Source organism: Phoca vitulina, unplaced genomic scaffold, assembly GCF_004348235.1.
Source record: "Phoca vitulina isolate PV1807 unplaced genomic scaffold, GSC_HSeal_1.0 scaffold52, whole genome shotgun sequence".
Taxonomy (NCBI): domain Eukaryota; kingdom Metazoa; phylum Chordata; class Mammalia; order Carnivora; family Phocidae; genus Phoca; species Phoca vitulina.
The window spans coordinates 6431169-6452240 of record NW_022589755.1 but is presented as its reverse complement, the minus strand read 5'-3'; the positions used below and the strand labels follow the sequence as shown (position 1 = coordinate 6452240).

Sequence of the window (21072 nt, the reverse complement as noted above, 5' to 3'; positions counted from 1 at the left end):
GCCCAGTCTCTAACATATTCTTCCCCTTTATCCATGCACCTTTTCCCACACGGAAGTCCCCCTGACTGTCTAACTTGAATCCAATCCGCTGTAGCTTCTCCTTCGCACCACTCAGTCCGTGCGGCTTGCATTTTCCGTGGGCGGTTTTGGTGGGCTGACCCAACCCCCAAGCAGCCCTCCCTCCTCGGGATGGTAGAACTTTGATTCGCTCTGGCTCGATACCCACGCGCGTGACTTTACGTGTACCCAAAGGTGGGCTGTGGGTTCCAAGCCGAGCCTCGTTTTGCAGAGAGGAAGGAGAGTGAGACAAAGCGGAGTGGGAAGCCCAAGAACCTGGGGTTCGGAGGAGAGGAGCAGCTTAGAACCCGGGAAGCCAATGGTGGAGAAATCGGGCGGAGTAGAAAAAGACTGCGGGCTGGGGATCGAACGGAGGGAGAGGATTGGACGCCGGGATTCGAGGGGGCGGGGATAGAACGCAGAGGGTTGGAAGGGGGCGGGGATAAAACCAGAGACTCGAATACCCGGCAAGGCACGCGAGAGGCAGAAATCCGGGTGCCTGGATGTTGGATAATCGGGGGCGACCAGGAGCTCCGGAGGCCCGACGACCAAGTCGCGGACTCGTCGCCCTGGGATTGGACATATGCAAGTGGGAGCCTTGGGTCTGGCGCTCTAAATCGAGGGTGGGGGGTGTGCTCGGGCTTGGTCTCCAGGATTGGATCGGCGGACCTCTGACTCAGCGTGGTAAGTATTGGAGGGGCTCGAGCTCCCGCGGGGCCTGGAGGCCTGTGTCTTGGGTTGGGCGTGCGGGTCTCTCCATCACTTGTCCTCGAAGCTCGCATCGGCTCACAGCCTCAGCATCCCTGGCTGTGAGGCATGCGCAGTAGGGTGCTCCCTCCCCCATCCCCTCCAGCCCCCGGTGCGGGGGAGGGGACGCTGGGCCACCCTAGAGCGGACGAATTTATAGACATTACCCCCCTGCTCCTCCCCCGCCACTCCTCACCCACCCCATCCCCCCACCCCATCCCCCTGTCGCCCTGGCATGGGAAGCGGAAATGGGGCGGACGGTGCCAACGTCCGGCAGGTGTTCATTTCAAATGGGTCTCGGACTAATGTTTTTCTCTAGACCCCGCAACTCAACCCTGGACCTGTTTCCCGCCCCCAACCCTGAATGTTGAAAGTCCTTCATGGGGAGGGGCGCACTGCCTTGCACCTCGTTCTCAGCAGAACCGCAAAAGGAATTAATGCGAGTTGTCCCTCCTGCCTCTCTATGCGTTCACAGAGGTCCCCAATTGACGTCCCTCCAGCACCGGAGGTGTCTGGCCAAGTCCTTCAAGACCCCTCAGGTGATTAGGGAAGGGTGAGCTGCCGTCCTATATTCCTGGGTCTGTAGGAGGAGGGGGTTGGGGGCCCGGACTCCCAGGTCTGAGGCTGGGACCTGGAGAATGACCCTCTGTCCACCTCCCAGGGCTCTAGGGTGACATGGCTGAAGCGCACCAGGCCGTGGGCTTCCGACCCTCGATGACCTCGGACGGGGCCGAAGTGGAGCTCAGTGCCCCCGTGTTGCAGGAGATCTACCTCTCCGGACTGCGCTCCTGGAAAAGGCACCTCTCCCGTTTCTGGGTGAGGAGAGCCACGACTTGGTTTCCTTCCAGGAATCCAGTTAGGTGCTTCAGGGGTGCCCGAGGCCCACTCCGGCGTGTGGGTGATTCCTTCATGGGATCCTATCACCCCCTTCTGGGAATTTTGCTGTCGACTTTCAGAACCCCTTAAATAGCCATTTCTGGGTTCTCGGAGGCTCACTTGGGAACCCTCAACCTCACCTACTGGGAACCTCTATTCACCTCTTAACACCACTTCCTAGACCACTTCCCTTTTTCCTCACACCCCCCAAACCCAACTTCCACCCAGTTTCTAGAATTCAGACCCCATACCCCATGGTGCTCCCCTCCCCCTTTCATCTCTAGGTTCTAAACTGGGTGCTCATTTCAGAACACTGTGACCCGATCAAGATCTTGGTCAGCCCGCACCCCAATCCTGAAGGGCCCTTCTTCCCCCAGCCCATGCCCCTGGGTCTGGGGGCCGCCTCCTTGCCCTCACTTCTGAATCCGCAATCCCCCTCTCCGGTATGCAGTGCACCTTCCCTATGGTTCCGATATGTGAACCTCCAAATGTCTATATCCACACTTCTCCATCACTATAGACCCTGCTGTCCCAGTCTGGGCTCGTTGCCCTTGCTCTAGAATGCCCATGCCCAACATCTAACCAGAGCCCACGCCTGCCCCCAGGGTCACCAGTTCTAGAACTATGGCCCTGCGTACATCCAGAGTCTCCCTGTCTGTGAACACAAATCTTGAACACTTGTGGGGTTGGCCAAGCCTGACTTTGAATCCTGGCTCGGCCACTTACCAGCTGCGTGGCCTTGGGCAAGTGCGCCTCTCTGAGCCTCAGTTTCCCCACATGTCACACGGGGGTGATGATAACACCTCCCTCACAGGACAGTCGCGAGGACTAAGTGAATTCTTCTTACATGTAAGCACTGAGCGAACCGCCTGGCCCATGTCAAGTGCAGAGTAAGTGTTAGCTTTTGATAATATTGTTCTTGATTCATTAACCAGATATCTATGGAGCATTTATTAAGGGCCTGCCACTGCTTGGGACACTGGGGACATGGCAGGGAGCAAGACAGAATCCTGCCCTTGTGGAACTCTTGATTCAGTAGGAGGAGAAGGCAATAAGGGGACACATAAGCAAGATGTGGAGTATGTCAGATCACGTGACATGTGCTATAGGAGAACAGTAAGGCCCGCCGGGTGGAAAGAGGGAGCCTGGGGGTGTTGTCACTAAATAAGGGGGTGGCCCGGGCCCCAGAGGATCTCCTGAAGCTGAGATGTTTGAACAGGCTGGATTGAACCTCTATAGCCTTATGAGTTATTAAAATAGAGAGATATCTGTTCCAGTGGATAAATAGCCACTACCCCAGACCCCCAAAGAGTTTCTGTCTGTCTGTTTTTTTTTTTTTTTTTTTAAGATTTTATTTTCAAGTAATCTCTACACCGGACATGGGACTCGAACCCACAACTCTGAGATCAAGAGTCACACACTCTACTGACTGAGCCAGCCAGGTGCCCCCCGCCTCCAAAGAGCAGGGGAACCCCCTGGGCCTCAGGCTAATCCATCAATTAAAACATTACCATGTGGCCATTAGCCTGTGGTTAAATACATAAATACACATATACATACACATAAGTGTGTGTATTAAAAATTAAGATATAGTTTCAGAAAAAATGCACAGAGTTTTAAAATATACCGTCCTTGAATTTTTTTTTTTTTTTTAAAGATTTTATTTATTTATTTGACAGAGAGAGAGACAGCGAGAGAGGGAACACAAGCAGGGGGAGTGGGAGAGGGAGAAGCAGGCTTCCTGCCGAGCCGGGAGCCCCATGTGGGACTCGATCCCGGGACTCCAGGATCATGACCTGAGCCGAAGGCAGTCGCTTAACCAACTGAGCCACCCAGGCGCCCCTCGTCCTTGAATTTTGACAATACCCGTGTAACCAACTTCCTATCAAGACAGCCTGGCCTGGACCATTCTAGAATGTTCCTTTGAGCCCTTTTCCGGTGCGCGCCCCCCCCCCCCCCCACTCAAGGCAGCCACTGTTCTGATTTCTATGCTTGTAGGTGGATTTTGACTAGTGCTGCATTGTTGACTATTTTGACCCCTAGTTTTGAGTCCTCCCCCAGACCCTCTCATTAGTGTAAATTGGTAATTGTAATAATGATCATTCTTGCCTTTCTATCACATAGCCACCTCTCTCCCTGTTGGACACCTGATGCTCTTATGTCTTCCTCTTACGTTGTGGACCCCACGGGCCACCGCGAAGTCTCGTAGCTCCTGGAACATGGTCCCAGGGTGAGGGCTGTGCCCTCAGCAACCACAGGGCTGAAATTCCATAATTTCTTCATTTATAAAACAGTATCCCTGACAGTCCCTCCCTCAAGAGATTGTTGCAACCATTAGTGGTTTTAGCAGAAGGCCTGACTCACAGAAGGGACCCGTCCAACATCGCTGTTTTACGATCCTGGTGGTTCCACACAGGTGCTGTGTGCCCTCCGGCATGTTCTTAACTTCTCTGGGCTTTTGCTCCCTCATTTCTAAAATCGCATTAGGTAATATTTAGTGTATCCTGGGCTCTACACTCACCAAGCCCTTTAAATGTATTGCGTGTGAACGACTCTTGATCTCGGGGTCCTGAGTTGGAGCCCCACGTTGGGTGTAGAGATTATGCAAAACTAAAATCTTTTAAAAATAAAAATAAACCTATTGCTCACCTGATCCTCCTTATAGCCTTCTAAGGTAGACCTATTATTAGTCCCACTTTACAGATGAAGGAACAGAGGCCCAGAGAAGGGCATTTTCACTTTCCCATGGTCACGTAGCTGCTAAGAGGCAGAGTTAGAATTAGTCTGGCTGTGGAGCCCACGCTCATGCCTGCCCTCCTGGGCGGGACCTATGCCATGGGGCTGTCGTGGGTTACGTGCAGTGGGTCATCTGGGCCAAGCAAGTGGCACAGCATCCATGGGGGTCATTCATCAGCAGGTCAGAGGGATTCCTGAGTTGGTCTCCAAATGCATACAAGATGTGGCACCTTGCAGTGCATCCTGTTGCATTAGGGTCCTGAGGCATCTGGATGATTTGAGGGGTTGACATTGGACCCTCTGTGGCTTTGGACAAGTTCTTCCAACCTCTTCTCTTCTCGGTTTTCTTCACCCGTGCAATGGGCATAATGGTATTTACTGCTACCTTACTGAGCAACAGGGCAATGAGATGATTTATTGATGCACCTGGTCCTTGGGAAGTGCTCTGGAGACGTTTCCTGTTATTACAAAGCCCCTGTTGTACGACAATCCAGAGCACCAGATAAAGGAGCCAAGAGCTTCTCTTAAAAAGAAATCATAAACAACAAAGGCACCACGTTTGCCTGTAAGCTTTTCTGGCCAAACCAAAGATCGTGAAGTGAATAAATCCCCAACAAGAAGCAGAGTAGCAATAGAAAGGGTCATTGTAATCATGTTTATTGAGCGCCTACTGTGTGCCTGGCTCTGAGCTATACAATTCGCCCTCCTCCCAGCCCCCTTGGCTTTATTTTTCTCCATAGTCCCTGATGCCAACTGTCACACTACCCTAAATCCTTTTGGGTAGCTATTGTCTCTGTCCCCCAGGAGAGCAGGACTCTTGCTGTCCTCTTATCACTGCTGTAGGACTGCAATCAGCATTTGTGGAAGGACATTTTCTCATCCCACCCTCGTGACAGCCCTATGAGCCCTGTACTGGGATTGTTCCCATTCTACAGATGAGGAAACTGAGACAGAGAGGGGAAGCCACTTGTTTGCGGTCGCTTAGCTTGTTAGTGACAAAGCAGGGATTTTAAGCCCAGGGCTCCAGAGCCCAAGTTCTAAACCATGATCTCTGAGGCTTTCCTGTTGGTTAAATGTGGGGAAAAAGAGAGAACGTGGTTTCTTGAGCCCTGATGCCAATACTCCCACTAACAGTAGCTCTTATCGTGCTGTGTGACCTTGAACCTAAGTGTTCTTTTGTAAAATGAGATCACCTAAGGACCCACCTCACAGGGCTGTTGGGGGGATTTTGAGAGCTCATCCTTGTAGAAGGTGCTTGGTCGTGAGACTTGGTTAAGTGTTAGTTATCTCCATGGCACTTCCCTGGGAGTCTGGTTAGTAGCCCAGGGCTTTCCTTCATTCCATGGCCGTGTAGTTCTAGAAGGCCTACCGAGCTCCAGACCCTGCTGTATATGGGGGATCATTTTGCCTGAAAGTAAGCGCCTCCAGAGAACCCTCCCTGACTCCTTCAAGTTGAGCAACCCGCCTCTGCAGGGCTCCTGAGCCTTGCTTTATGTCCGTTAGCACTCGCTTCATTCCTGACTCACCTCCCTGAGGGCAGGACCCAGATCTGTCTGGTCCCCACTGGGTCTTGAACACCCAGCTTGGGGTTCAGCACACACTGGGTACTCTGTCAATATCTAAGAATTGTGCTCAGAGGAGGGATAATTGATTGAATGGGTGCCCTTTCCTCCCCACAGAATGACTTTCTCACTGGTGTGTTCCCCGCCAGCCCCCTCAGCTGGCTCTTCCTCTTCAGTGCAATCCAGCTCGCCTGGTTCCTCCAGCTGGATCCTTCTCTAGGACTGATGGAAAAGATCAAAGAGTTGCTGCCGGACTGGTGAGCTCCCCTACCTGAGCTGAGTAACCTCCCTAATGCCTCTTCCTCCACCCAGTGAGTTTCTCTATCAGTGTGGCATGCCTGCTAAAGAAAAGTAACCTCAAAATAAATAAATAAACAAATAAATAAAAAAGAAAAGTAACCTCTGAGATTCACTTTGGGTCAGATTAATAAAGGTACAGCACGAGTAAAATGGAGGTGATTTCCTCCCTTTCTTGCTAAGAGGGACACTGACAAGCTAGAAAATGTCCAGATACGGTTACATATGCACTGACAAAAGCAGGAGCTCTGCTGGGCCCCGGTTGTGTAGTCTTAGGCAAGAGACTTCACCATTCTCTTGTCAGTCTTCATTTATAAAATGTAGGTAATAATAATTGCTTCCCAGGGTGGTTGGGAGAATGAAACAAAAGCATGCACATGGAAGGGCACCCAGCTGGCTCAGTAGGTGGAGCATGCGACGCTTGATCTCAGGGTCATGAGTGCGAGCCCCACGTTGAGCATGGAGCCTACTTAAGTAAATAAATAAATGAATAAATAAATAAAATCCTTTTTAAAAAAGCATGCATGTGATCCATTCAGTACAGGGCCAGGAGGTTACTAAATGAGAGTGGTTGTATTATTATAATTGTCATTTTGGAGAAAGTTTTGGAAGCCAGGTGCAGGTGAAGTGACAGGTTCTAATGGTTCTAATTCTCGGCTTAGTCCTCCTGGGGAAGAAGGTTCAGGTTTTGTACAGATAGTCCCAAAGGACAGACCCAGAATCAGAGGTAGGAATTTCCAGGAAGGCTAGATTTATCCAGTGTAGCGAGGGGAAGTAACTCCCCCCAAGTCCTCCAGGTGGGCCTTGCTCTCACACCTGATTGCCACTTTGCAAACATGTTGATCTACGGTAGTTTTCGATCAGCGGATCAACGTTTTCTTAAACCTGAGTGTGTATTGGAACCACCTGGGAGGCTTGTTAAAACACTGATGGCGGGGCCCCACCCCAAGAGATTCTGTTTTAGTAGCTCTGGGTGGGGCCTGGGGATTTGCATTTCCAACCAGCTTCCAGGCCCTTCGGATGCTGCTGGGCCAAGGGCCACACTTTGAGAACCACTGCTTTAGAGTATAATTTGATTGCTGGGAGAGAGAAGTGTGTCCCTTCTTCTTCTTCTTCTTTTTTTTTTTTTTAAAGATTTTATTTATTTATTTCAGAGAGAGAGAGCATGTGAGGGGAGAAGGAGCAGAGGGAGAGGGAGAAGCAGACTCCCCACTGAGCAGGGAGCCCGACATGGGACTTGATCCCAGGACCCTGGGATCATGACCTGAACTGAAGGCAGACGCTTAACCAACTGAGCCACCCAGGCGCCCCAAGTGTGTGTCCCTTCAAAAAAAAAAAACAAAAAAACCCAGCTCCCACTTATTAAGTACCTATCAATTTCCATGGGAAGTGATTTTAGGAGCTTTGGTGTCCTCACGAACCCAGGGGAGGAGGGGTGGCATAGAGAGAGGATCCATGCCTACTTTACAAACGAGGAAATGGGATTTCCATGACTGACTCCCATTCTAGAAGATATGCCCCCAGTCAAAAGACCAGGGTTAGAGAACGATCGGAAGAGCAGCGGCTGGGTGGGGCCGGAGGGGAGGGGCGTTCTGCGGCCGGGAGACCCAGGCCCGTTTTCTCGTTCACTCCCAGGGGTGGACAGCACCACAGGCTTCGGGGAGTCCTGGCGGCAGCGCTGTTTGCGTCGTGTCTGTGGGGGGCCCTGATCTTCACGCTTCACGTGGCCCTGAGGCTGCTTCTGTCCTACCATGGCTGGCTCCTTGAACCCCACGGAGCCATGTCCTCCCCCACCAAGACCTGGCTGGTATGTGAGGGGCAGAGCCCTCCCTGCTCAGGCCCTCCGGGGACCCACTTCTCTGTCTCCTTCTCTCTGGTCTCTGCCCCCACCTTTCTGGGACCCTGTCCACCTCTCTCTGGTCTCTATTCCTCCTCCTGGGTTTCTGTCCCCACTTCCTCTGGGTCTCTACCCCATTCTCTCTGTAGGTTGCCACATCACCCCCGACCCTGGTCCGCGACCCCAGTGAGGGGTGTAACGACCCACTAATTCCTGCTTCCCTCCAGGCCCTGGTCCGCATCTTCTCCGGCCGCAAAACAATGCTCTTCAGTTACCAGCGCTCCCTGCCACGCCAGCCCGTGCCCTCGGTGCAGGACACCGTGCGCAAGGTGGGCCTGCCTGGGACCTCCACCAGGGGTGGGGTGGGGCGGGCGGGGGCGTGACCTACCCTCTTCTCCTTGCCCCTCAGTACCTGGAATCTGTCCGGCCCATCCTCTCCGACGAGGACTTCGACTGGACGTCAGTCCTCGCGCAGGAATTCCTGAGGCTGCAGGCGTCGCTCCTGCAGTGGTACCTGCAGCTCAAGTCCTGGTGGGCGTCCAATTACGTGAGTCCCACACCCGGATCCGCAAGGTTCTGAGGCTCCTTCCTAACCTGTAGGTCTAGGCCCCGCCCCGCCCCCACGCCCCGCCCCGCCCCGCCCCACGCCCCGCCCCACCCCACGCCCCCAGGCCCTGCGGCGCGCGGACATTTTTGAGCCCCGCCCCATGCTCTATATTCTGAGCCCCGCCCCCACGCTCCCATAGTTTAAACCCAGCCCCGGATGCTCCGACTTGCTGCTCCTACTCTCCAATATTCTGAACCCCATCGTCATGTGCCTACATATTGAGCCTCCCCACCCCATGCTCCGACATTCTGAGCCTGACTTCAATACTCTAAGCCCCGCCTCCAGGGCCTGCCCACATCCACAGCCCCGCCCCCAGCCCGCCAGGATTGGAACCGCAATTCCAGGATTTATCCAACATTTCAGCCCTCCCCTGGCAGGAGGCAAAAAACATTTTGAGCCTCCTCCCCCAGAGTTGTTCTTGTTTTACCCCCTCCTTCTGCGCGAGGGCACCTCCCCCAAATGGGCTTCTGAGTTGAGGAGCTAGGCCTTTGGTAGTACTCTGACTTGAGTTTCTTGGGAAACTGAGGCACAGAACAAGACGGCAGTTCACCCAAATCAGGGCTTACAGGCCTTTTATTATGTAGGAAGTTATAAATAGCTGGCGGGCAGCGTGGGATGAGATGAGGGGCAGGTAGCAATAAAGACACATAGGGTGGTGTGAGTGTCTGGGGGGGTGGGACGGTCTGACTGGATGAGAGGATTAGGTTTCCAGGAGGAGAAGTTCTTAGGGCTGAGCCCTGAGGGTTGGACAGAACTCGAACCTGTCAGGTTGGTAGGAGGGAGAGGGCTGAGCAGAGGTGAGGAAATAAGGAGGTTGTAGGGCATGTGTTGGGAACAAGGAGGGCTTTCCTCTGGCTGGAACAAAGGATTGAAGGGTGATCCTCATGAGAGGTGATGGTGGAGTGGTGGGGAGAGGCCTGAACTCCAGCTGAGGACCTTGGACTTTTTCTAGGGGGTGCCAAGGAGCCATGGGAGGATTCTGAACAGGGGAGGGTCAGGATCAGCTCTGCCGTCGGGGAAAGACTGGAGGGGAGACACCGGAGGCTGGGAGGCTGGAGAGGATATTAGGGTGAGGACGTGGGGGAGAGGAGGAGGCCTGACAGGGGGATGAGACAGAGTCAAGGCAGGAGGGTAGGGCTGGGACTGCCACGCTGGGGGTGGGGAGATGGTGAGGATGGCACCCACGGGCCTCACCTGGTGTGGGAGGGACTGCAGGGCTCTCTCTCAGATGGGGAGAAGGGGAGCAGCTTTGGGGTGAAGGCACTGAGCTCCATGGGGGTTCCTGGGGGGTGCAGAGGAGATGCCCTGGGGCAGCCGGATCCCTGAGTGAGGGCTCAGGAAAGAGGCCTGGGTGACAGCAAACGGGACCTTCAGCTGCAGAAGGAAATTGAAACATTGGACTTGGAAGGGAAGAGGATCTGGGACAGAGAGCCCCAAGGGGCAGCAACATGGAAAGGTCAGTCAGACAAGCTCCGTGGAGGGGACTGAGTCGTGTTTGGAGGGGTAGGAGGGAAGCCAGGCCTTAATTTTTACATTTTTTTTTCCTTCAAGCTGTTGGGCCAGATTCTGTGCCAAACATATGTTCATGCATGCTCGGACACACACACACACACACACACACACACACACAAAATGTATTTATTTCATTGTACCTGTAAGGTTCTGCCAATTATAACATACCCCATTATCTTAAGTACAACAAAGGAAAAAAAAAACAAAAAACGAAGGCCAACTAAAGTCTGACACAGTGCTGTCTTATCACAGACTTTTTAATCTATATTTTTAATTTGTTACATAAATTTTATATATTGTATGTAATTTTAAATTGTATAATATATAGTATGATTGGATATTTTATAACTTATAGAAATATATTTAATATACCATGTAAAATATATGTAACATATAGATATACATAATTTTTATTGTGGCAAAATGGACATAATATAAAATTTACCATTTTAACCATTTTTAAGTATGCAGTTCGGTGGTATTAAGTACATCCGCAATGTCGTGGAACCGTCACGACAATCTGTTTCTAGAACTTTTCATCCCAAACAGAAACTCTGTACCAATGAGGGAACACATCCCCATTCCCACTTCCCCAAAGTACCAGGTAACCTCTAGTCTACTTACTACCTCTAGCAATTGACCGATTTTAGATTTTTCGTATAAGTAGAATCATGCACGATTTGTCCTTTTGTGCCGGATTCATTTCACCAGGTATGATGCTTTCAGGGTGCAGCCATGTTATAGTGCACATCAGATTTTCATTCCTTTTATTTATTTTCATTTAAGATTTTTATTTATTTGAGAGATAGAGTACAAGTGGGTGGGAGGGTCAGAGGGAGAGGGAGAAGCAGACTCACTATTGAGCAGGGAGCTCGATCCCAGGACCCTGAGATCATGGCCTGAGCCAAAGGCAGACGCTTAACCAACTGAGCCACCCAGGCGCCCCATTTTCATTCCTTTTTATATTAACATTCTGTTGCAGGGGCGCCCGGCTGGCTCAGTCAGTGGAGCATATGACTCTTGATCTCAGGGTTGTGAGTTCAGGCCCCATGTTGGGTGTAGAGATGACTTAAAAATAAAATCTTGGGACGCCTGGGTGGCTCAGTCAGTTAAGCGTGTGCCTTCGGCTTAGGTCATGATCCCGGGGTCCTGGGATCGATCCCCGCATCAGGCTCCCTGCTCGGCAGAGAGTCCGCTTCTACCTCTGCCTGTGCTCTCACTCATTCTCTCTCAAATAAATAAAATCTTTAAAAAAATAAAATAAAATAAAATCTTAAAAAAACAAAACAAAACAGGGGCGCCTGGGTGGCTCAGTCATTAAGCGTCTGCCTTCGGCTTAGGTCATGATCCCAGGGTCCTAGGATGGAGCCCCACGTTGGGCTCCTCGCTCTGTGGGAAGCCTGCTTCTCCCTCTCCCACTCCCCCTGCTTGTGTTCCCTCTCTCGCTGTGTCTATCTCTGTCAAATGAATAAATAAAATCTTAAAAAAAAAAAAAACATTCTATTGTATGGATAGACCACACTTTGGTTGTCCATTCATCTGTTGATGGACACTTGGGTCTCAGTGGTATTTTTTTAAATCTCATATGAGATCATTTCACATATATTGTTGGGTGCCTAGCTTTTTTCAGTTGGCAGCATGTCTCGGTGCTTGCTCATTCTGTGGCAATAATATAGATGCGCCTTATTCTTTTTTTCTTTTTCTTTTTTTTAATTTATTTGACAGAGAGAGACTCAGCGAGAGAGGGAACACAAGCAGGGGGAGTGGGAGAGGGAGAAGCAGGCTCCCTGCTGAGCCAGGAGCCGGATGTGGGGCTCGATCCCAGGACCCTGGGATCATGACCTGAGCCGAAGGCAGACGCTTAAAGACTGAGCCACCCAGGCGCCCCTGCGCCTTATTCTTTTTTAAGAGCTTGGTAGTATTCCAGAACATGAGTGTAGCACGGTTTAGCTAACTGATCCCCACCTGATGGACTTCTAGGTTACTGCTAGTTACTGATCACGATGGCCTCCTTCACTGAGCTCCACCCTCCCTGTTTGACACAGCAAAGTCTTGGGGGTCTTGCCACTCCCATTGCCCCGCCCCCCCGCCACCTTGGCGGCAGCTGCCCCAGCCTCACATCTCTCTGCCCCACTCCTAGGTCAGTGACTGGTGGGAAGAATTTGTGTACCTGCGCTCCCGGCACTCGCTGATGGTGAACAGCAACTATTACATGATGGTGAGGGGGGAGAGCTGGGGAGGGGCTGTGTTCATAGCTCCCCGGGGCTAGGGTTGGGATGTCTCTGTAGGAAGTGGGGTTTAGGGTCAGTGACCACAATCAGAGTCTAATTCACCATCTCACTGCCTGTTGGGGTCAGGATCTGGGTTTGGGATCCGGGCCCCCGATCAGGGGGCCAAACCTGACCCCAGGCGTTTTGCCGTCCCCTTGGCTGGCCCCCAGGACTTCCTGTACGTCACTCCCACACCAGTGCAGGCCGCTCGTGCTGGGAACGCAGTCCACGCCCTCCTCCTCTACCGTCACCGTCTGAACCGCCAGGAGATCCTGCCTGTAAGAGCCCCCCCCACCCCCACCCGTGGGCTGGGGACAGAGCCCCCCTCCCCCACCCCCACCCGTGGGCTGGGGACGGAGACTGTGGTCCTGTGGCCGTGTGGCCAAGTGGGTCCTGGGAGGCAGCGTCCTCTGGAGCCCGTGGTCTCTTGCAGACTCTGCTGATGGGAATGCGGCCCTTGTGCTCTGCCCAGTATGAGAAGATATTCAATACCACGCGCATTCCCGGCATCCCAAAAGGTGAGATTCCTCTTGCATCCTCACTGACAGAGGCGTCACAGTGTAGTGGTTGAGAGCATGTTCTCCTGGGCTCGAATCCCAGCGCCATCGCATCGCTCCCTAGCTGTGTGACCTTGGGTCGGTTACTACCCTCTCTGAGCCTTAGTTTTCTCATCTCTGAAACGGGATAATAGTGGTACATAGGGTGGGGAGGATTAAATGAGTGTTTAGAACAGTGCAAGCCGGGGCGCCTGGGTGGCTCAGATGGTTAAGCGTCTGCCTTCGGCTCTGGTCATGATCCCAGGGTCCTGGGATCGAGCCCCACATAGGGGGCCTGCTTCTCCCTCTCCCTCTACTGTTCCCCCTGCTTGTGCTCTCTTGCTCTGTCAAATAAATAAAATCTAAAAAAAAAAAACAAAACAAAAAACAGTGCAAGCCATATAGGACGGGCCTAATAAATAGTTCTTATTTTTAAAATTTATTTTAGAGAGGGGCACCTGAGGGGCTCAGTTGTTAAGCATCTGCCTTCGGCTCAGGTCATGTCCTGGGATCGAGCCCCGCACCAGACTCCTGCTCAGCGGGAAGCCTGCTTCTCCCTCTCCCACTCCCCCTGCTTGTGTTCCCTCTGTCACTGTGTCTCTGTCAAATAAATAAATAAAAAATCTTTTAAAAAAATTCATTTATTTTTTAAAAGATTTTATTTATGCATTTGAGACACAGAGATACAGAGAGAGAGAGAGAGAGAGAGAGAGAGAGCATGAGCAGGGAGAGAGGCAGAGGGAGAGGGAGAAGCAGGCTCTCCGCTGAGCCAGGAGCCCAATGTGGGGCTCGATCCCAGGACATGACCTGAGCCGAAGGCAGACGCTTAACCATCTGAGCCACCCAGGCGCCCCTAAAAAAAAATTTATTTTAGAGAGAGAGAGAGAGTGTGCACTGCTAGCAGGGGGTGGAGCAGAGGAGCAGAGGAGGAGGGGGGAGGGAGAGGGAAAGAATCCCAAGCCGACTCCCTGCTGAATGTGGAGCCTAGAGCAGCTGGATCCCAGGACCCTGAGATCATGACCTGAGCCGAAACCAAGAGTCAGACACTGAAGCGACTGAGCCACCCAGGCGCCCTAAATGGGGCTTATTCCTGCAGTGTATCTGACCTTCCTGCCCCCCGCCCTTCTGCCCACCCCACCCCTAGACCATATCCGCCACCTCCGCGACAGCCGACACGTGGCCGTCTTCCACCGAGGCCGATTCTTCCGTGTGGGGACCCACTCCCAGAGCGGCCTGCTCTCCCCGCGGGCCCTGGAGCAGCAGTTCCAGCGAATCCTGGATGACCCCTCCCCCGCCTGCCCCCAGGAGGAGCATCTGGCTGCCCTGACCGCCGCACCCAGGTGAGAGTAAGAGGTCAGGGGACCCGACGGCGCAGCCAGCCTCTGGAGGTTGGGGAAAGGCAAGCTGGGGGGCCAGGCAGAGGCTGGGCAGGGTGTGTGGGCTCAGGCACGTGTCCCAGCCCCCCCCCCCGCCCCCCCAGGGATGTGTGGGCCCAGGTGCGGAGTTCCCTGAAGATCCAGGCCGAGGATGCCTTGGAGGCCGTGGAAGGAGCTGCCTTCTTTGTATCACTGGACTCGGAGCCTGCAGGGCTCACCAGGGAGGACCCCGCAGCTTCACTGGATGCCTATGCCTGTGCCCTGCTTGCTGGCAGGGGCCATGACCGGTGAGTTAGCCGCTGGACTTGAACCTCATCGCAACCGATGACCCCAGAACCCGGTATCCAGAGCTAGGAGTCTGGACACTAGACAAGCAGACCCTGGACCCCAGATCTGAGGACCACCAAACCCCAGACCTGGACCTTCAAACCTAGAGACCCCCAAAGCCAGAACCCCAAGCCTGGGGACCTCAGGCTCAGAACCACAGAATCCTTAGATTTTCATGCAGGCACCCCAAACCCAGGACCCCAGACCTGGGACTTCCTACCTAGAGATCTTCAGACAATTTCCTAGATGCACCCCAGGCATCACTCTGATTTCTGAGGTTCCCAGAAGAGTCCCCCTAACCTCTCAGCTCCTTGGGAACCTTGACCTTTTCTTGGTATGTTCCCTCAAAATCTTCCAATTTCCCAAGCCTTAGACATGCCTCAGAAACCATCTAGACCGCCTGGTGGAGACCCCCAGCCTCTTAGAGAGCCAACCCTGGTTCCGGAAAAATCCATCCACCCTGACACTCCTACGTCCCACAGAGAACACCTGAGTTCACTCTTGGCCCCTTGGTGACCACTTTGAATTCTCCCCCTGCAGCTGGTTTGACAAATCCTTCACTCTAATTGTCTTCTCCAATGGGAAGCTGGGCCTCAGCGTGGAGCACTCGTGGGCCGACTGCCCCATCTCAGGACACATGTGGGAGGTAGGATGGCCAGCCCACCCCCGCCCTGGGGACCATCGGCCCCATTTCCAAAGATCTTCCTCTCCAGGGCCTTACAGTCAGAGGGAAGACAGAGGCTCAGACAGGCAAACACCGGACCGGAGTCGCCCAGCAAAGAAAAGGGGGTCTGGGATTATGACCTTTTTTTTTAAATTTTAAGATTTTATTTATTTATTTGACAGAGAGAGACACAGTGAGAGATGGAACATAAGCAGGGGGAGTGGGAGAGGGAGAAGCAGGCTCCCGTGGAGCAGGGAGCCCGATGCAGGGCTCAATCCCAGGACCCTGGGATCATGACCTGAGCCGAAGGCAGATGCTTAACGACTGAGCCACCCAGGCGCCCCTATGACCTTCTTTTGATGGATGGGCAGTTGGGGCTCAGAGAAGGGAAGTGATTTGCCCAGAATCACCGAGCCAGGAGTTGTAGAGCAAGAATGTGATTCCAGAATGCTGTGTGACCTCGGGCAAGTGACTCCCCTCCTCTGAGCCTCGATTCTTCCTTCATCAGATGAAAGGGTTGGATTTTCTTTGATCTGGGAGCTCCCATCCAATCCTGGGAACCATAGCATCTCTATTTTCTCTATTTTATTTAGTCCCTAAATCATGGAGGGTGGTGCCTATACCCACCAGGTTCCCACTCTTCCATAGCGTTACACGAGGTGCTGGATGGGGCCCAGGGTGGGATCTGGTGTGTATGAGGGGAAGGGAGGCCCCTTTCAGATCTTAGGAGCAGCCCCGGGTAAGTACTGACTCTTCTGTGCCTGTTTCACAAATAAGAATTGTCCCCCTTTGATGATACTGGTGAATGATACTGTCAATTCAGTTGAACCTCAGACCCCTCAGACCCTTATTGTCAACATGAGGTCTCTGCACATTGGCTTTGAATGAAGAGATGTCACATAGAATATGGTATAGATCAATGGAAACTCCAAGGCCCCAAGTGAGGTGTTCTTCTCCCGATATGTTTCTAACATTGCAATGGGGATGTGATTCCCTTCTTCCTAAGTTATTGTGAGAATTAAGTGGAAGGCTGGCGGGCGGTAGGTCCTCCATCAACGCTGATTTACACTGTTTAACGAGGGGCACCTGGGTGGCTCAGTCGGTTAAGCATCTGCCTTCTGTTCAGGTCATGATCTCGGGGTCCTGGGATCGAGCCCTGCATCAGGCTCCCTGCTCAGCGGGGAGTCTGCTTCTCCCTCTGCCCCTGCTCGTGCTCTCTCTCTCAAATAAATAAAATCTTTTTTTTTTTTTAAGATTTTATTTATTTATTTGACAGAGAGACACAGCGAGAAAGGGAACACAAGCAGGGGGAGTGGGAGAGGGACTGCCCCCACTTCCCCCACCACCAGGCCCCAGAAGGGACTTATGAAAAGAAGTCCCTGGTTAGATGGCTCTCAGCCCAGAGGGAGGAAGGGGCTCTGACAGCCTCTGTTTGTACACAGTTCACTCTGGCCACAGAATGTTTTCAGCTGGGCTACTCGGCAGACGGCCACTGCAAGGGGCATCCTGAGCCCTCACTGCCCCAGCCCCAGCGGCTGCACTGGGACCTTCCAGAAAAGGTGAGACGGGGCTTCGGGGCCTCTCCTCCAAGTACCCAAATCTCCCTGGCTGTGACTCGAAACTCATCCCCACCCCCAAACTTAACCCCAACCCCATCCATCCCCAACCCCAGTCCCACCTGACCTCCATCCTTAGTCCAGCCCTTCAGGGACATGTTTGTTCATTTCTGCACTCCACCCCCACCCTGACTCGGTTCCCACCTCCACTTCCAGCCCCACTCCCAGCTCTAACCCTACCCCATCCGTAACCCCAGCCATCCCTCCCTCCCTCCTCCTCTGGCAGATCCGTCTGTCCATCTCTCTAGCCCTGAGGGGAGCCAAGACCTTGTCTGGAAACATTGACTGCCACGTCTTCCCTTTCTCCCACTTTGGCAAGAGCTTCATCAAACGCTGCCATCTCTCTTCAGACAGCTTCATCCAGGTGGCCTTGCAGCTGGCCCACTTCCGGGTCAGTTGGGGCCCTCGACCTCAGCCCCTTGCCAGGACTTTGGTTCCCCTGGGCCTGCCTTGTCAGTCCCTTTAGTGACTCTTCCTGGTCATTGCCCTTGTGGGTCCGCCATCTTGATTTCTCTCTCCCAACCGCACATTCCCCAAGCAGGAGGATGAGGGAGGTCTACACAGAGGCGGGTCAAGTCTGTGAAGATTTCCAGAGACCAGCTGACAGGCTCCTCTCTTCCTTGTCCCCCAGGACAGGGGTGAATTCTGCCTGACTTATGAGTCGACCATGACTCGCTTGTTCCTGGAAGGCCGGACAGAGACGGTGCGGTCTTGCACGAGGGAGGCCTGCAACTTTGTGAGAGCCATGGAGGACAAAGAGAAAACAGTGGGTGTAGGCCTCGTTTGAGGCTTTGGTCATTTCCATATACTTATTCCTACATTTGCAAATATTTTTGGAGCACCTTCTGAGGACCAGGCCCCACGATGGGCATTATGGACAAAGGAGGAACCAGACCTGGTCTCTGACCTCAAGGAACTCACTGGTGGGGAGAGACAGAGATATTTCAGCGTAGTGGGATACATGCTTTAATGGGGGTCACAGAGGGCACTGGGGGGTACCCAACAGGGATCCTTGATTCCACAATGTAGCTCTCTTTGATTATTTAACCTCTATGTGACCTTGTGACTTCCATTTGTACCCTTCCATGTAGTACCTATATAACCTCTCTACTCAGAACCCCCTGGGTACCTCTGTTCCCCCACCCCCTACCTATTTTGGGTCAATGGAAGGAGTTGGGGCCCTATATCAGACAGACCTGGGAACCCACCTGATTCTGCTTTGCTGTGTGACCCTGGGCAAGTGACTTCCCCTCTCTGAGCCTGTTTCCCCTCTGTAAAATAGAATTGATATCTCTGCCTTGCAGGGATTTTGCAAGCTCCTTTGAGGCCGGGGGTGTGTGACAAGCCCCAACAGTAAGCCCACTTCCTGTCTTTCCATGACCTATGACCTACCCGGGGGAACCCAGGAACCCCAGCGCCGTGCTCTGTTCCGCCTGGCGGTGGAAAAGCACCAGGCTCTGCTGAAGGCAGCGATGAGCGGACAGGGAGTCGACCGCCACCTCTTTGCGCTCTACATCGTGTCCCAATTTCTCCACTTGCGGTCGCCCTTTCTGGACCAGGTTGGGGTGCAGGGAAAGGGTTAGAGAGGGAAAAGGGGAACCACGGGAGGAGACGGGTACTTCAGGATAAGGAGGGTGAGGTTGGAAAAGGGAGGTATTAGGGGCGCCTGAGTGGCTCAGTCCTTAAGCGTCTGCCTTCGGCTCAGATCATGATCCCAGGGTCCTGGGATCGAGCCCCGCATCGGGCTCCCTGCTTGGTGGGAAGTCTGCTTCAACCTCTCCCACTCCCCCTGCTTGTGTTCCCTCTCTCACTGTCTCTCTCTGTCAAATAAATAAATAAAATCTTAAAAAAAAAAAAAAAAAGGAAAAGGGAGGTATTAGAGGAGAGAGTTGGTGGGGGGGTGGAGAGGGAAAAGGGGGAAAGAAGGGAGAGGGGCGGGGTCAGGGAGAAGAGGAGGCGTGGCCAGGAGGGCGGTGAAAGGAGGCGTGGTCAGGAAGACCTGAGAGAACGGCGGGATCAGGTAGAAGTGGAGAGGTGTGGTCCGAAAAGGAGGAGAGCCGAGGGGCGGGTGTCAGGGAGGGGAAGGACAGAGAAACCAGAGAAACCGGGCGATTTAGAGGAAATAGGCAGTCAGGGGAGGTCAGAAAGGGCCGGGGTTGTGTGGAACTGAGCCAAGGGGCGCGGACGGGTGGGTCTGTTCGTCTTTACTGCATACTTGACCATCTCCTGTCCCTCAGGTTCACTCGGAGCAGTGGCCTCTGGCCACCAGCCAGATCCCTGTTCAGCAAATCCACCTGTTTGACGTCCACAATTACCCTGACTATGTTTCCTCTGGTGGTGGATTCGGGCCTGTGAGTGGAACTGGGCCTGATCCCACCTCCCTGGACCCTGGGCCCTGAGGGAGGAGGGTGTTGGGAGTCTGCACTCCGGCCTAGTGGGGGGCGGGGGTAGGAGACTGGAGGCTATTTGGTTCCCCTCCCTCTGTCCCTCTCCAGGCCGATGACCATGGTTATGGCGTTTCGTACATCTTCATGGGGGATGACACCATCACCTTCCACATCTCCAGCAAAAAGTCTAGCACAAAAACGGTGAGACAGAGTTGAACACACACCCCCGCACCCTCCTCCCTCAGGACCCAGGGATCTGGACTCCTGGCTCCCTCCTCTCCTACAACCAAGGAGTCTAGAATCCCAGCTCCCTGCTGCCCCCACGATCCAGGAATCCTAGTCCCCAGCCCCCTCCTCCCTCAGACCAGGACATCGGGGATACCAGCCTTCCTGTTTTCCAGCACCGAGGAGACCCTCTCCCAGCTTCTCCTGGACATGACGTATTTCTCCTTCTAGGACTCCCACCGACTGGGGCAGCACATTGAGGATGCACTGTTGGATGTGGCCTCCCTCTTCCAGGACGGGCAGCGTCCTAAGCCCAGGTGCAGAGGGTTACAGGAGGAGGACTCGGGGCACAGGGGTGGCTCTCTCCCCTGCCACAGGAGGGGCTCCAGGGCACCCACGAAATCTACCAACTTTTGACCCCTCCCTACAGGGAGCTGGTCTCCCCAAGAACTAGGGAGAGGGTCTCTACAACTGGGCTGGTGCAGGACAGAGGTGGCCTGTTTGGGTTTGGAAAATCCCACATCTGGTCCAATAAAGATGCATAAGCTGGGCGTGTGGTGTTCGCTGTGCTGTTGGGCTGGGCAGGGGTGGGAGAGGTGAGGGTCAGGGTGGAGGAGGAGAAAAGTTCCCCTCCATCCCCAGGCCCAACCATGAATTCTCAGTTACAATCAGTTTCAGCTACAACCCCCAACCCTGCTCATTCTGTTGCATTCCCAGCTCCAGTCACACCAAACCTAACCATCCAAGGCCCACCCCAGTCACACAACCCCCAAAACTCTCATTAGTCCAGTTCCTGTGGTCCCAATGCCACCACCCACCCCAAACATAAAGATTGACACCATTCCACCCACCCTAGTTGACACCCCTCAAATGAACCCCTCAAGATTCTTATTCCTCAACCCAAACCCCAGCCATTTCAACCCCCACCTAGATGATGGGTTCAGCTCCCATAACCAGGAAATGCACTACCTAATGTTCGCCCCTCACCACTGTCGATTCCAACAACGAATGCCTCCAAAACACCACACCCCACTACACCTAACAACTCAACCACAATTCGGAGTGTACGACCAACACAAAAATGCCCAACCCCAAACTCCATCACCCCACCAAAACTCCCATCCCATCCCCACCATAACCCAAACTTAAATTTGACCCATAGTTATGACTTTAAACACCACACTCCTTGATCGCACCCCCACTCTACCCCGACTACACTTACAACACCCACCAGTTCAACTGCAGTCATATCAACACCAACCCCATCTAACCACACCGAAACCCCAATGATCCAATCCACCACTGCCATGATTCCCATACTCCATGATACCAAGCCCCGTTGTTTCTGCCAAGTCAAGCATAATAACCCAAGCCCCACAACACATTAAAATCCTGAACACCTTAACTGCCACGAGCCCAACCTTCACACCCAACCCACTA

General features: G+C 53.3%; 1 protein-coding gene across 3 annotated transcripts; it reads left to right on the top strand.

Annotated features, from left to right (window-relative positions):
* The first annotated feature begins 259 nt into the window (after positions 1–259).
* CPT1C (carnitine palmitoyltransferase 1C) lies at positions 260–20178 on the top strand. Of its 3 annotated transcripts, none has more exons than XM_032388410.1 (20): positions 263–741; positions 1280–1343; positions 1466–1620; positions 6096–6235; positions 7911–8082; positions 8340–8441; positions 8522–8659; positions 12372–12449; positions 12672–12779; positions 12935–13019; positions 14182–14377; positions 14518–14700; positions 15281–15386; positions 16847–16963; positions 17247–17411; positions 17652–17786; positions 18427–18579; positions 19258–19371; positions 19516–19608; positions 19864–20178. In XM_032388410.1, exons 3-20 carry the CDS (start codon positions 1480–1482, stop codon positions 20047–20049), a joined length of 2412 nt encoding a protein of 803 aa, XP_032244301.1. In that variant the 5' UTR covers positions 263–741; positions 1280–1343; positions 1466–1479; the 3' UTR covers positions 20050–20178. The 3 variants fall into 3 exon arrangements, with proteins under 3 accessions (XP_032244303.1, XP_032244301.1, XP_032244302.1); XM_032388411.1 differs by having other exon boundaries at positions 1280–1357; XM_032388412.1 differs by lacking the exon at positions 18427–18579 and having other exon boundaries at positions 260–741.
* Positions 20179–21072: the final 894 nt, after the last annotated feature.